Source organism: Salvia hispanica, chromosome 6 (assembly GCF_023119035.1).
Source record: "Salvia hispanica cultivar TCC Black 2014 chromosome 6, UniMelb_Shisp_WGS_1.0, whole genome shotgun sequence".
NCBI classification, from domain to species: Eukaryota; Viridiplantae; Streptophyta; class Magnoliopsida; order Lamiales; family Lamiaceae; genus Salvia; species Salvia hispanica.
The window spans coordinates 11,018,268-11,030,435 of NC_062970.1; the positions used below are offsets into that span (position 1 = coordinate 11,018,268).

Consider the following 12,168-nt stretch of genomic DNA (forward strand, 5'->3'; position numbering starts at 1 on the left):
TTCTCGGAAGTGGTCAGAGCCCTCCTCGACGCCGGTGCACCGTGGAACGCTCTCACCCCTCAAATCTCTCCACCGGAGACTTCGCCATGGATAATAGCCATCAATCCGCCTTCGAACCCCTTCTATTTTTTTAACTCATGAACCTTTTCCCCCATTTTATATCCAGAACCTGTGGAAGAGAGTAGAGAAGTCAGTCTACTATCTACATTTTTGTAAATTGCCGGAAAATAAAAATCTAATGCTAAAGGGGGATTATTTCATAAATTCAACTCCAACCCATTCTCTTTTATTTTCTTTATTATTATTATTATTATTATTATTATTTATTTATATTTTAAATGATAACTTATTAAAATAATTAAGGATATAATTATGGAGTAAAAAAATAGAATTAAAAATCTAATTTGATTAAAATCAGAATTAAACCCGTTAACCGTTAGTTTTTAACGGAACTGTTAACGAATAACTAATTGTGATCTGATTTGAACCGTGCAAAACTGAAAAATAAAAAAATTAAAGTTTAGAAATAAAATCATAAAATAATTATATATTCAGGACCAATCACCTTTGCTCATTTCTTTATTTGGACCACAGTCGCGGCATAGAATTTCATCCTCTATATCTTCAAAAAAGAAGCTTTAGAATTACAGATCTACCCCTCTTCTCATACACGTGTCAAGAGCACAGCAACATTGACACAAGCTTCGTCACAGGCGGTAAGAGAGCCCCCCTATTTGGTGTGCATCAGATATAAACAAACGCAGTTCACACACCACTTTCTCTCACTCTCCTTCTCTCTGCGCGCCTTTGTCTGTACATGTACGTATACGTGCAGCTCTGCTTCTGTACGGTGTGAATTTTTTTACCAGTTGTAGGGTGGAGTTTTGTGTTGTTGACGGTTTCCGACTCCGGAGATTTTAGAGTGTTCGTGGCCTAGGGTTATGAAGGAGAGCGTGGCCGTCCGATTAGGGTTGATTTGAGGGGAATCAACGGTGAGGATTTCGTCTTCGGATGGAGGGAGGTAGCGTCTCTACACTTACTTCTTCTGGTACTCTTCATTTCCTCTTTTTTTTTTTTGTTTAGGTTCTCTTTTCTTACCTTATTTTCTGAGGCTTTGGAATTAATTGATTTAATTTTTAGAGAAAACCTAGTTGTAGGTGGAAGTTGGTTATGGTGGGGGTCATTGTTAGCTGCTGTCAGGGTGCGTGTGTGCGGAGGAGTGGGTTATGCTGAAGTTATATTGGGTGTGTTCTCTAATTGTTGTTCCATTGGTGAAAATAGTCGCTTTCCTCTGGGTTTTGTTGAAGAAATGAAGGGAATTTCTAACATCTCAGATATTTTAGAGCATTTCTAGGGTTTTCGATTTTGAGTTTCAAACCTGGAATAATTGTTGGTATTTTAGACCTTAAACAACTGGATTAGGGTTTGCAAAATGTATGGAATTATCTGTCTTTCTTCCTTGTTTTGATTGAAATTGGAGTGCATTTTGTAGGACATATACTTTTAACATTGACATATATGTAAGGGTTTATTGTGATCGCCTGCTTTATTGTTGACTAAAAGTTTGGGACCACACTCTGCAATGCTGTTCTGGTAGAAAAAAGTGTACTATCCAACATTATGCTGGAAATTTTATTGATGGCAGACTTCTTCAAGTGATGTTAAGTTACAATATGAACAGTGGGAGAGTGTTAACCTATGGCAATGGCAAAAATGAACTCTACGCATTTTTAATGTTCTATGTTGAAGTGTTAAATGGTAACAGTTATTGCAATATATAAGCTTTGTCAATCAGGACTTTTCATGTATCCATAGACTTGGAAAATAATAGTTTCATTCATTTGATAATTTTTAATTATAACTTTTAAATTTTAAAAATCATATGAGGGATAGATTCAGGGAAATGAGAAAGAAAAAATTCTCTTATTGGAACTTTGTGATGTTTACAGTTGAGAGGTTCCCTTTTCTGGAGATTATATCTGCAGTAGTAAATAAGTATTAAAATGCTCGACGTTGTACCAAATTCATTATGACCTAGGTTTTTAGTGTAATTGCATTCACTAGATGGTAGATGCTCATTTTAATTTAAATGCTATGCGTTTACTACTCTTTCTATTGCCTCCTGTGAAGCTGAATTGTTTATTTATATTGGTTTCCATGTGCTCCTGATTTTAAAATTTCTTTTAGGGATAAACAGATGGACTATAATGACAATGACTATGAAGGCCAGAATCTTGACTTAGCTGGTGAAGAGAGCTCTAAAATTTCTGTTTTGAGACCCTTTGCTCTACCAAAGTTTGATTTTGATGACAGTCTTCACGGGCATTTGAGATTTGACAGTTTAGTTGAAAACGAAGTTTTTCTTGGTATTCCAAGTCAGGAAGACAACCATTGGATAGAAGATTTCTCTCGGGGAGGTAATGGAATAGAGTTCAGCTCCAGTGCAACAGAATCTTGTGCTTTGCGGAGGCATATCAATGTCTGGTCTGAGGCAACATCATCTGAATCTGTTGAAATGTTGTTAAAGGCAGTTGGACAGGAAGAAATGGTACATGGTGAAAAGATGATTGAGGAATCAGATCCAGGTGATCAGCTGGGTAGCTCAACAAGTGTAGTAGAGAACGATTCGAGGGATGCTTGTAAAGTTGATGATGTCAATGATGGGATTCCTTCATTACCCCCAGCTGAAGTTGTTGAATTTTCTTTTAGTTCAAATCAATCTTCAGGAGTTGAAATCAATCAGACTGAATGTACTTTACAGGTCCAGGAGACAAATCTTTCCTCTTATGCAGTAGGTATTGATAACAAAGATAGTAGTTTAACTGTGGCAGAAAACATGAGCATTGCAGTGAAGAGGGCTGACAATAATCAAGGGGAAACTTGTGGTTTGGTGGATGAGTCTCTGCCCCATCAAATGCAAGAAGACCTACCAGTTCACGGAAAAGAGATTGACAATTCTAATAGCTCTTCTATGAATTTTGATGTTAATGCTAGGGAATATGTGGAACAGGATAAGACTAGCAGTGCCAATTTTAATTCAAGTTGTACAGCAAAAAGTACTTTTAATCCCGTCGAGGAGCAAGACATAGGATGCAATGAAACTGAAACAAGATTGAGTGGTATTTTTCTGGAAATCGAGCATATTGAGAATCAGTGTTCTCGTGAAACCACTTCAGGTGCACAGTCCCAGAAACAAGAGCATGGAGTTGATACTTGCATTGCTAGTATGTTGGAAGTATCCAAAGGGCATACAATAGACGACTCAGCATCCAAAGATAATGTCTCAGGCCCAGAGACTAAGCAGCTGTCTGAAAGTTGTATCTTGTTACATGAGAGGTCATCTATAGTGATTCCGGAAGAAGGAATTCAGGATCTTGGTATAGGAGACAATGATGCTGCCACCCCGGCATTTAATGGCGGTAATGATCTGAAGCAGGGTACTGTTATTCAATCATCAGAAAGACACAAAACTCTTGTTGGAAAGGAAGATGTCTCTGCTGAAAGTAACAGCTCTCCTGAGGCTCCATCTACTGCATATGAGCCCACTATATTACATGACGTACTAGATAATCCTTCTGAGAAAGACAATGACCACAAAACTGATGATACAGTAGGTGAATCTGGTAAATCAATAGGTTCAATAGTTTCTAGAGAATGTTCTGAGAAATCAGTCAATGATGGTATGGAAGATTCTCAAAACATTCCTGCACCACCAAAAGAGGAAGAGGATAGTGTGAACCCTCCATTACAGGGTGAGAGCATATGGACATCCAATAAAGATATTGTCTCTATGCAGATTGATGCTCATGAAAGTGCTGTAAATGGTTCTGCCCATGAGGAAGAAAGTGAAAAGTTGCCTCTTGATTCAAATGAAATGGTCCTTGATGATGTTGAAAAAGAAGTTGGATCCAGTTGTCCTGCAGAGGCAGTTGAAGTCCAGAAACCTACTGGATCAAAACCTGATAGTCCTATTGGGAATGATCCAGGTATTTTATCCCAAAATTCCATTTTATGTTCCTCATCTTGTATATGTCAGTGTGAACTAGGATTATGAATTGTACTCTGCTACTTTATCCACTATGCAATCTTGATTTTCGCTCTCTGTTAACTTCCTTGTAGCATTGAATTCTGAAGTTGAAGGTAAAAACTTGACAGCATCACCTGCTGAAGGAGATCAGTTTGCTTACTCTCGCAAGCATATCCCACCACTATCTGATATGGAGCACAAGGATCAAAGTAGAGAAACCGAGTCTGTAGCTCTTAAACAACCAAGTCATTCAGATCCAAAGGAGGCACTAGATAAGAATGAGCTTTTCCCTGCTGCTGAAATTGATAACGATACAATTGCTGCTTCTGTAACAGGAGAAATAAAGACAAGCCATCAATCTGTTTCCCTCTTAGAGATTTCCAGTGACAACATTCCTGATGAAGCCTCCAAGGAGTTAAATAAACTAATGGATGATCCTGCCAATGCTTTAGTAGCTCAAAATGATGGAATTGAAGCCGCACCTTCTAAAGAACAAATGATAGCAGAATCAGAAAGATACATCACAGATAATTCTTCAAAATTGTCAGGTGATTCATCTCTTATGTTATGAAATCATATTCAATGAGGACCTAGACCCCTCTCTAGCTGTTGTGTTTCTTGTCCATTGAAGGTGCTATACATATTGCCATCTTGGAGGACGTTATTCTATTGTGTTTCCTATGATAAGTTGACATCCTAAATACTCTTTGCAGTCTTAATTATGGAAAATACTTCATCAATCAAGTAATTAACGAATTATAAGCCTGGATTTCTAATAATAACTAAAAAAGTTCTTCTATTGTATAATTGCAGTAACCAGCAGTACTGTAGAAATTGATATATCTAACAAGGATGATGTCCCTGCTCCCGGTGCTAGCTGTACTGACCTTTCACAAATTGAAGTAAACGAGCATGCTTCTCCTCAGAAGATCAATGTTGAAAATTCTAGCAAATTGTCAAATAGATCTCAGACTTCAGGAGTTAACGAGCCGTGCAAAGAAGATGAGACCTTTACTTTCGACACCAGGCCTTTGGAAAGTCGACCTACTGAAGATGCTGGCAGGAGTATGCAATCATTTCCGGCAGTACAAGCTTGTAAAATGCCGGTACCTTCATTCTCCACCCTCACTCTCTGCCCATGTTCTGATCATTAACCTTAAATTTTTCCCATTTACTATTTTGTTTTCACCTATATAATTAATATTCTACACTCTTGCCATGGGATTTGCTGAAGACTGGCGAAGGATTGCCTGAAGCTGCTGTTTGCAGCCAAACGAATCCAATCGTTGTGAAGGAAACTTCTCATGTTGGGTCTTCAACACCTGGTGTTTGCCCTCCATCTGGAGGTGTTGGAGCTACCTCTGAGCGTAAATCAAGACGTGGAGGCAGTAGATCTGGAAAGGGAAGTTTAAAAAAGGGAAATCTAGCAAAAGAAACATCTGCTCTGAAGCAGACTGAAAAAGGGGAGAAATCATCTCCGTTTATGAGTCCATCAGCAGCTGGTAAACTCATGGTGTTTGAAAGTGGTGTGAAGCCGAGAGGGCATGTTACAATTCCTACATCAAGCATGCCTGATCTTAACACCTCTGCTCCATCATCTTCGTTCTTTCAGCAGCCTTTTACAGATTTGCAACAAGTGCAACTTCGAGCACAAATCTTTGTTTACGGATCTCTTATGTGAGTGTACTTATTCTTTCTGAAGTTTAGTTTGCTTTGCATTACGAAACTGGAAATAATTGTTTAGTGGATTGTGTTTTCTGTAAACATATATTTGTGCATCAGATGTTCATTGGACATTCTTGCGAGAGTGCATGAATTATGAAGTTATCCTTCGCAAGTCTACCTTTTTTCGCGAATATGTGAAACGTGTTTTTTTGTTTTTGGTGATAGTTATATTTAAAATTGATTTGATTTCAGTCAAGGAGCAGCACCTGATGAAGCTTGTATGGTTTCAGCCTTTGGTATGTCTGGTTAGTTGCACATTTCTTCTCCCTCTCCTTCCAACTCTGTGGTTGGTAATTTTGTTACTACTGCTGAATATTCTGCTTTTTTTCCATGGGAGAAGATGGAGGTAGGAGCTCTTGGGAGCGGTCTTGGCGTGCGTGTGTAGAAAGATTTCATGGTCAAAAATCCCAAGGAAATAATACTGGAACCCCTGTACCCTCGCGTTCTGGTAAGTTATCCTGCTCCCAGGTATTTGCATTATAATGTTTAACTTTGGCTGATCATGAATTGTAGTTAAAGATGTAGGTGCTAAATCTCCAGATCAAAATAATAAACAAGGTTTCCCTCAAAGTGATGTTCTTTCCTCAACAGCTGCTCGGCCAAGTATCAAAGCTATCCCTTCTCCAGTTCACTCAGCGATTCCTCTCTCGTCTCCCTTGTGGAATGTATCTACTCCATCCGGGGAAGCTCTGCCTCCAGGTAGCATGTCTAGAAGTGCTGTGATTGATTATCAGGCTGTTTCTCCTTTGAATCCTTACCAGACACCACCTTTGCGGAATTATGTTGCGCATTCTACTTGGCCAGCGCAAGCCCCTCCTGCTCCCTTCCCTGTGCCGTGGCTTGCTTCTTCACAAAGTTCTCCTTTTGAAATCAGTACTAGCTATCCTGCATTCCAAAGTACGGAACCAGTAAAACTGACAGCAGTTAAAGAATCACCTTTGCCTATTACCTCTGGCCTGAAGCATGGTGCCCCTATTCCTACAACTAATACTGGAGCAACCGCTGTGTTAGTTGGGGCTTCTCCACTTGACTTGAAAAAGGTTAAAGCATCATCTGGACAGACTTCTGAGACGAAAACTAGAAAGAGGAAGAAGTCTTCTGGTTCCGAGGATGTTGTACAGGTTACTGCCACTGCTCCTCTATCAGATGCTGTCTCTGCTCATTCAGTACCTAGCCAAATATCTAACAAGGCTCCTACAGTCGAAGATCTTAGTCGGGTATCTTTTATATCTCAGAATCAAGTAGGATTATTGCCGAGACCTGTTGTTGGGAGTTATTATTCTACATCTGTGGCCGTCTCAACACCTTCAAGCTTTGCGCCTAAAGGCCCTCCCTCCAACCAGGCTTTTCCTGTGGCAACACCTTCAGTTTCAAGTGGTCATTTCAGTAAAGGCGATATAAATATGGATAAGAGGGCTTTCAGTACTGAGGGTTTTAGCAAAGTTGAGGAGGCTAAGTTGCAAGCGCAGGAGGCTGCTGCTCATGCTGCTACTGCCATAACTCATTGTGATGGTGTTTGGAGCCAGTTGGAACTGCAAAAAAGTTCCGGCTTGACATCAGATGCTGAGTCTAAATTGGTGTCTGCTGCTGCTGCTATAGCAGCTGCTGCGTCTGTTGCAAAGGCAGCAGCTGCAGCTGCTAAGATTGCAGCAGATGCTGCAGTGCAAGCAAAGCAAATGGCTGATGAAGTATTGACCAAGTCTGGAACGTCCACTTCCTCTGAGTATAATTCTTCACTATATAATTCCATAAATTTGGTAAATCAATCACCTACATCTATTTCAAAGGGTGGGGATCGAAATAATACTCCCAGTTTAATGATATCTGCTGCTAGAGAAGCTGCTAGGAAGAGAATTGAGGCTGCTTCAGCTGCAACCAGGCATGCAGAGAATCTTGATGCCATTCTCAAGGCAGCTGAATTGGCTGCAGAAGCTGTTGCACATGCTGGAAAAGTTGTTGCCATGGGTGATCCTTTCTCTTTGACTGCTCTAGCAGAGGCAGGGCCAAGCAATTATTGGAAAGCCCCACAGGTGGTTGGTATCACTGGTTCTAAATCAAATGACTTGAATAATGGTAAATCTATTAGTACAAATGCTGCGGAAGTGCCCGGTGTTAATAGTCAACAGAAAGAACCTGAGAAGGATGTGTGGGGAACAAGTCATAATATGTCTGCTACTGAAAGAGAGTCATCAAAAGACGCTAGTGATCGTGTCACACTGGCTGCAAATATTAAACCCCACGATGACAGAACATTATTAGACTCAGCAAATACTATGTTTGTTGTTCGCGATCCAGATATCGAGTCAAGATCAAACATTTCATCCACAAGCATGAGAGAGGGTTCTGTTGTTGAGGTTTCTGATCTTGCTTTTATTAAATTATCTTATACTTCATTTTAGTTCCTTTGAACATATATTAGGGTCTTAATGCTGAACAGTTGTTTCACAGCTTGTTCTGTTTCAAATGATAAATGTGGTAATGTGTTAAAATTTGTGATTCATTGTGCATGAATTCTAGTTCATAATCAATAAAGAGTATCATCTGTTTTGATACTGCAGGTTCTTAAAGATCGTGGTGATTCAACGAAGGCCTGGTTCTCCGCCCGTATACTGAGTTTGAAGGATGTTCAAGCGCTTGTTTGTTATGATACACTACAATCAGATGAAGGTAAGTTACTGGTGTTTGTATTCGAAGTAAGGAAATACATAGTAGTTATGTACTTCACCACTGCTAATGGTGTAAAGTCGACTGGAACATAATATAATCTAAATAAAGTAAAAGAACCGTATAGAAATCCTCAAACGAGGCTTATGGAATAATCCGTCCACAAATTGCAAAGCCAAAAGACATGCCTCTCACTTATTGAGGCTATTTTGTTTTTTCAGTTTGCATTAATGAATGTGTTAAATTTTTTAGGATCTGAGCAACTCAAGGAGTGGATAATGATAGAAGCTAAAGATGGTCATGCTCCTAAAATACGTGTTCCTCATGTTATGACTAGTGTGCATCTTGAAGGAACAAGGAAGAGGCGCCGTTCTGCTGTAAAAAACTACACCTGGTCTGTTGGAGACCAAGTTGACGTTTGGTTGCAAGATTGGTAAGTGAACTAGCTTTTGTTCTGACAAGCTTAATATGCACTAAGAGTCTAAGATAGCATCTAATTAAACCTTGAATTTTTTTGTTATCTATTAGCACTTCATGTAATTCTAAACACCTCCGTAGTGCTTGTCTTGTTTGTTGTTCTTGTGGTTTGGTGACTTCATTTTCTGTCCTGGTAGTGGAAGATTTATGTTACAGGGGAAAATGGCTGGTACTTGTTTCATTCACATCTTATCGACAGAAAATACTTCAAAGACGCAAATAATATCTGTGTGTGTGTATATTTGCTAGTGGAACAAAACCAAACTCCAAACTAGAATTTCTGTTTCACTTTGGTTGGTTCTTATTATGAGATACTCAATGGTCTCGTTTTTGCATATACAATATTGTTGTTGAAAGACCTTTTTGCCAGATATTATGCACTGAAAGAATAATGTGATGCTTTACTTTTCTTTTGAATTCATCTAATTCAGTTGTCATAATCTTCTATATATGTAACTTCAGCTGGCGTGAAGGCATTATCGCAGAAAAGAACAAGAGAGATGCGACTTCATTCAGTGTCCATTTTCCAGGTATTTTCTTTATAGTATTCAAGAGTTCTAACACTAATCGTATCAGGAATCCTAACATTTCTGTATACTACTCAGGCGTTTCTTTTCGGCACGAAATTTAAGAAAAATTGTGTTAGTGAGTTAAGTAAAAGAAGAAGAAAGTTGGAAATAAAAAAGGTAGTACTAAATTGCAAAATGGCAAAATGACTCCACTACTATGGAACGGAGAGAGTACTAAATTACACATAATTCCAATACTTACTACAGATGCAAATAATTTTCTATATTCACTTCTTTGATTTATAATTGCAACTTCAAATTTCTGCAATATGACCTTTCATCGTTTTTACAGCTCAAGGAGAGACATTACCGGTCAAATTGTGGCATCTTCGACCATCTTTAGTTTGGAGTGAAGGCGAATGGACTGAATGGCACAAAGCAGAGCGTGATGACACTCAAAAGGTCCTATATTTTGTTTTCTGCATGTAATTAGCATTCCTTCCCTGTTTCTTTCAGTCCTAAACCTCAGATGTACATCTTATATTCAGGGAGATACACCAGCTGAGAAGCGACCAAAGCTGGGAAGCACCAGTATTGAGGCGAAAGGGAAAGCTAAGATGGTTAAAAACATTGATTTTGCAGAAGTTGGGGGAAATGAAGAACCGAAATTGCCGTTGTCTGCTAATGAAAAGGTTTTTACTATTGGTAGTACAAAGGAGGAGAACAAATTGAACATGGCTCGGACAATGAAGTCTGGTTTGGAGAAAGAAGGATCCAAAGTTGTATTTGGTGTCCCTAAGCCTGGGAAGAAGAGAAAATTCATGGAAGTAAGCAAGCATTATGTTTCTGATAGAATCTCCAAGACTAATGTGCCTAATGATTCGGCGAAGTTATCCAAGTTTCTGATGCCTCAAGGATCAGGGTCTCGGGGATTCAAAGGTACTTCCAAGGAAAAACAAGTAGCTGATTCTAAAATAAGACCACCTAAGTCTGGGAAACCACCAAGTGTGCCAAGTAGAACTTTAGCACGAAGAGATGACTCTACCTCTACACGATCTAATGCACGTACTACATCATCAGATCATATATCAAAAGAGTCTATGAGTAATGATGAGAATGAATCATCTGAACAAAACCTTGCTGAAGTTGATGAGGCCACACAAGGTGCTATGGTATTCTCTTCTCAAGCTCCTTCTGAAGAAAACCGTAAGAAAGCAGTGAGGAATACTAAATCTGAACGTCTCAACCAAGGGAAACTTGCTCCTGCTAGCAGGAAATTAGCAAAAGATGAAGCAACTGAAAAGTTAATATCGGAAGCCTCTGAACCCCGCCGATCAAATCGCCGAATTCAGCCAACATCACGGGTAGCAAACTCTTATTTTTTGGCTTGTAATTACATTTTGCATATGTTCATTTCGTCTATGTGCTCCACATATATGCCTATCATGCTTGGTGTTAATAACTGTCCAAAACATGGATATTGGTTTCCATTATTAAGAACCTCCTGAAGATTTTAGGTTTGCTTCTCTAGGGTTTTAGATTATGCATAATATAACCATGTTTAGGTATAAAATTCTCCAAACAGCTTACTATACTGGATGCAATTGTAAATGAGGTCACATCACAATTGGTTGAGTTTTAGCAATTGTTTGTTTCACTTTTCTCGATTCTTTTGGCAATCTACATAGATTCTGAAGTTGTAGAGAAACTGCGATAAACTTCTTGTAAATAATTATCAAAGCTAACTGCTACATGTGATGTGGATATCTTTCACTTGAAATCGAATTACTTTCAAATCACGCCTTATTACATCGTGATATTGGCCGGGAGTGTCACTCGTCTGATCCACTCATATGTTTCAGATGGTTAGTGCAATGATAAATAATTTGTCATCACAATCTTATCAGTTTAACCTTTTCTTAATCAGCTGTTGGAAGGCTTGCAAAGTTCGCTGATAATCTCAAAAATACCATCGTCTTCACATGACAAGGGGTATAGGAGTCACACCAAAGGCACAGTCAGGGGTAAGGCGTACCACATTCTACTGATAAGTATCTTCTTTACATCTCTAAGTATCAATATTTTTTTTTGTTCTTGCTAGGGAATAACAATCGTGGCTGACAGGGACATATTATCACGACAACTCTTTTGTGGCTGGTAAATGGCCAAATTGTCCTCGTGTAGTTGCTCTCTCTGTAGATTTATTTGTCATGAATAATTGAGGATGCAAATGCTCAGTTTCCTATGTTGCAGATGTAAAATTTAGGCCGTAGATGTCAATATCGGTGTTTTAGTTGGCATACAGAAAATAGGTTTCGACTTTCCATTGCGCGCGAATAGATTGCTGTATATGGAAAACATGTCTTAGCTTGCCGTAAATGTTTGCAGAGAAGTCTAATTTAACCAAAATTTGCATGTTTGGTACTATCATGACTGATGAGGTTTTATTTTACAATTTCCCTTTGTTTCTGCCATGACGAGACTAATCAACGCTACTGCGTTTGATGTTTGAGCTGAATTTGGTGTTCCCTACCATGCAAAATTTTTTACTTTTTAAATTTTTATCTGATATATCCCGTTATAAAACAACAGTCATTTTCATTTTGACTGCGTTTCGTTTTGCCAAGCTTGGGTGTTTGAGGTTATATCTTCAAGGGATATTTATCTCTAAAACCGAACTTTGACTTGGTTGAAATATGTCTCACGAACTATTAAAGTGGTCTAATAATACCCCAAATTTTAGGGCATCCACAATGGGGCGTCCTA

General features: G+C 38.9%; 1 protein-coding gene across 9 annotated transcripts; it reads left to right on the plus strand.

Moving 5' to 3' along the window:
- The first annotated feature begins 781 nt into the window (after window positions 1-781).
- LOC125194276 lies at window positions 782-11,876 on the plus strand. Of its 9 annotated transcripts, none has more exons than XM_048092404.1 (15): window positions 782-1,048; window positions 2,188-3,986; window positions 4,120-4,575; window positions 4,841-5,133; window positions 5,262-5,704; window positions 5,945-5,997; window positions 6,093-6,200; window positions 6,266-8,106; window positions 8,311-8,419; window positions 8,669-8,849; window positions 9,356-9,423; window positions 9,755-9,864; window positions 9,951-10,766; window positions 11,330-11,426; window positions 11,504-11,876. In XM_048092404.1, exons 2-15 carry the CDS (start codon window positions 2,198-2,200, stop codon window positions 11,521-11,523), a joined length of 6,384 nt encoding a protein of 2,127 aa, XP_047948361.1. In that variant the 5' UTR covers window positions 782-1,048; window positions 2,188-2,197; the 3' UTR covers window positions 11,524-11,876. The 9 variants fall into 9 exon arrangements, with proteins under 9 accessions (XP_047948361.1, XP_047948364.1, XP_047948368.1 ...); XM_048092407.1 differs by having other exon boundaries at window positions 6,272-8,106; XM_048092411.1 differs by having other exon boundaries at window positions 6,293-8,106.
- The last annotated feature ends 292 nt before the right edge of the window (window positions 11,877-12,168 follow it).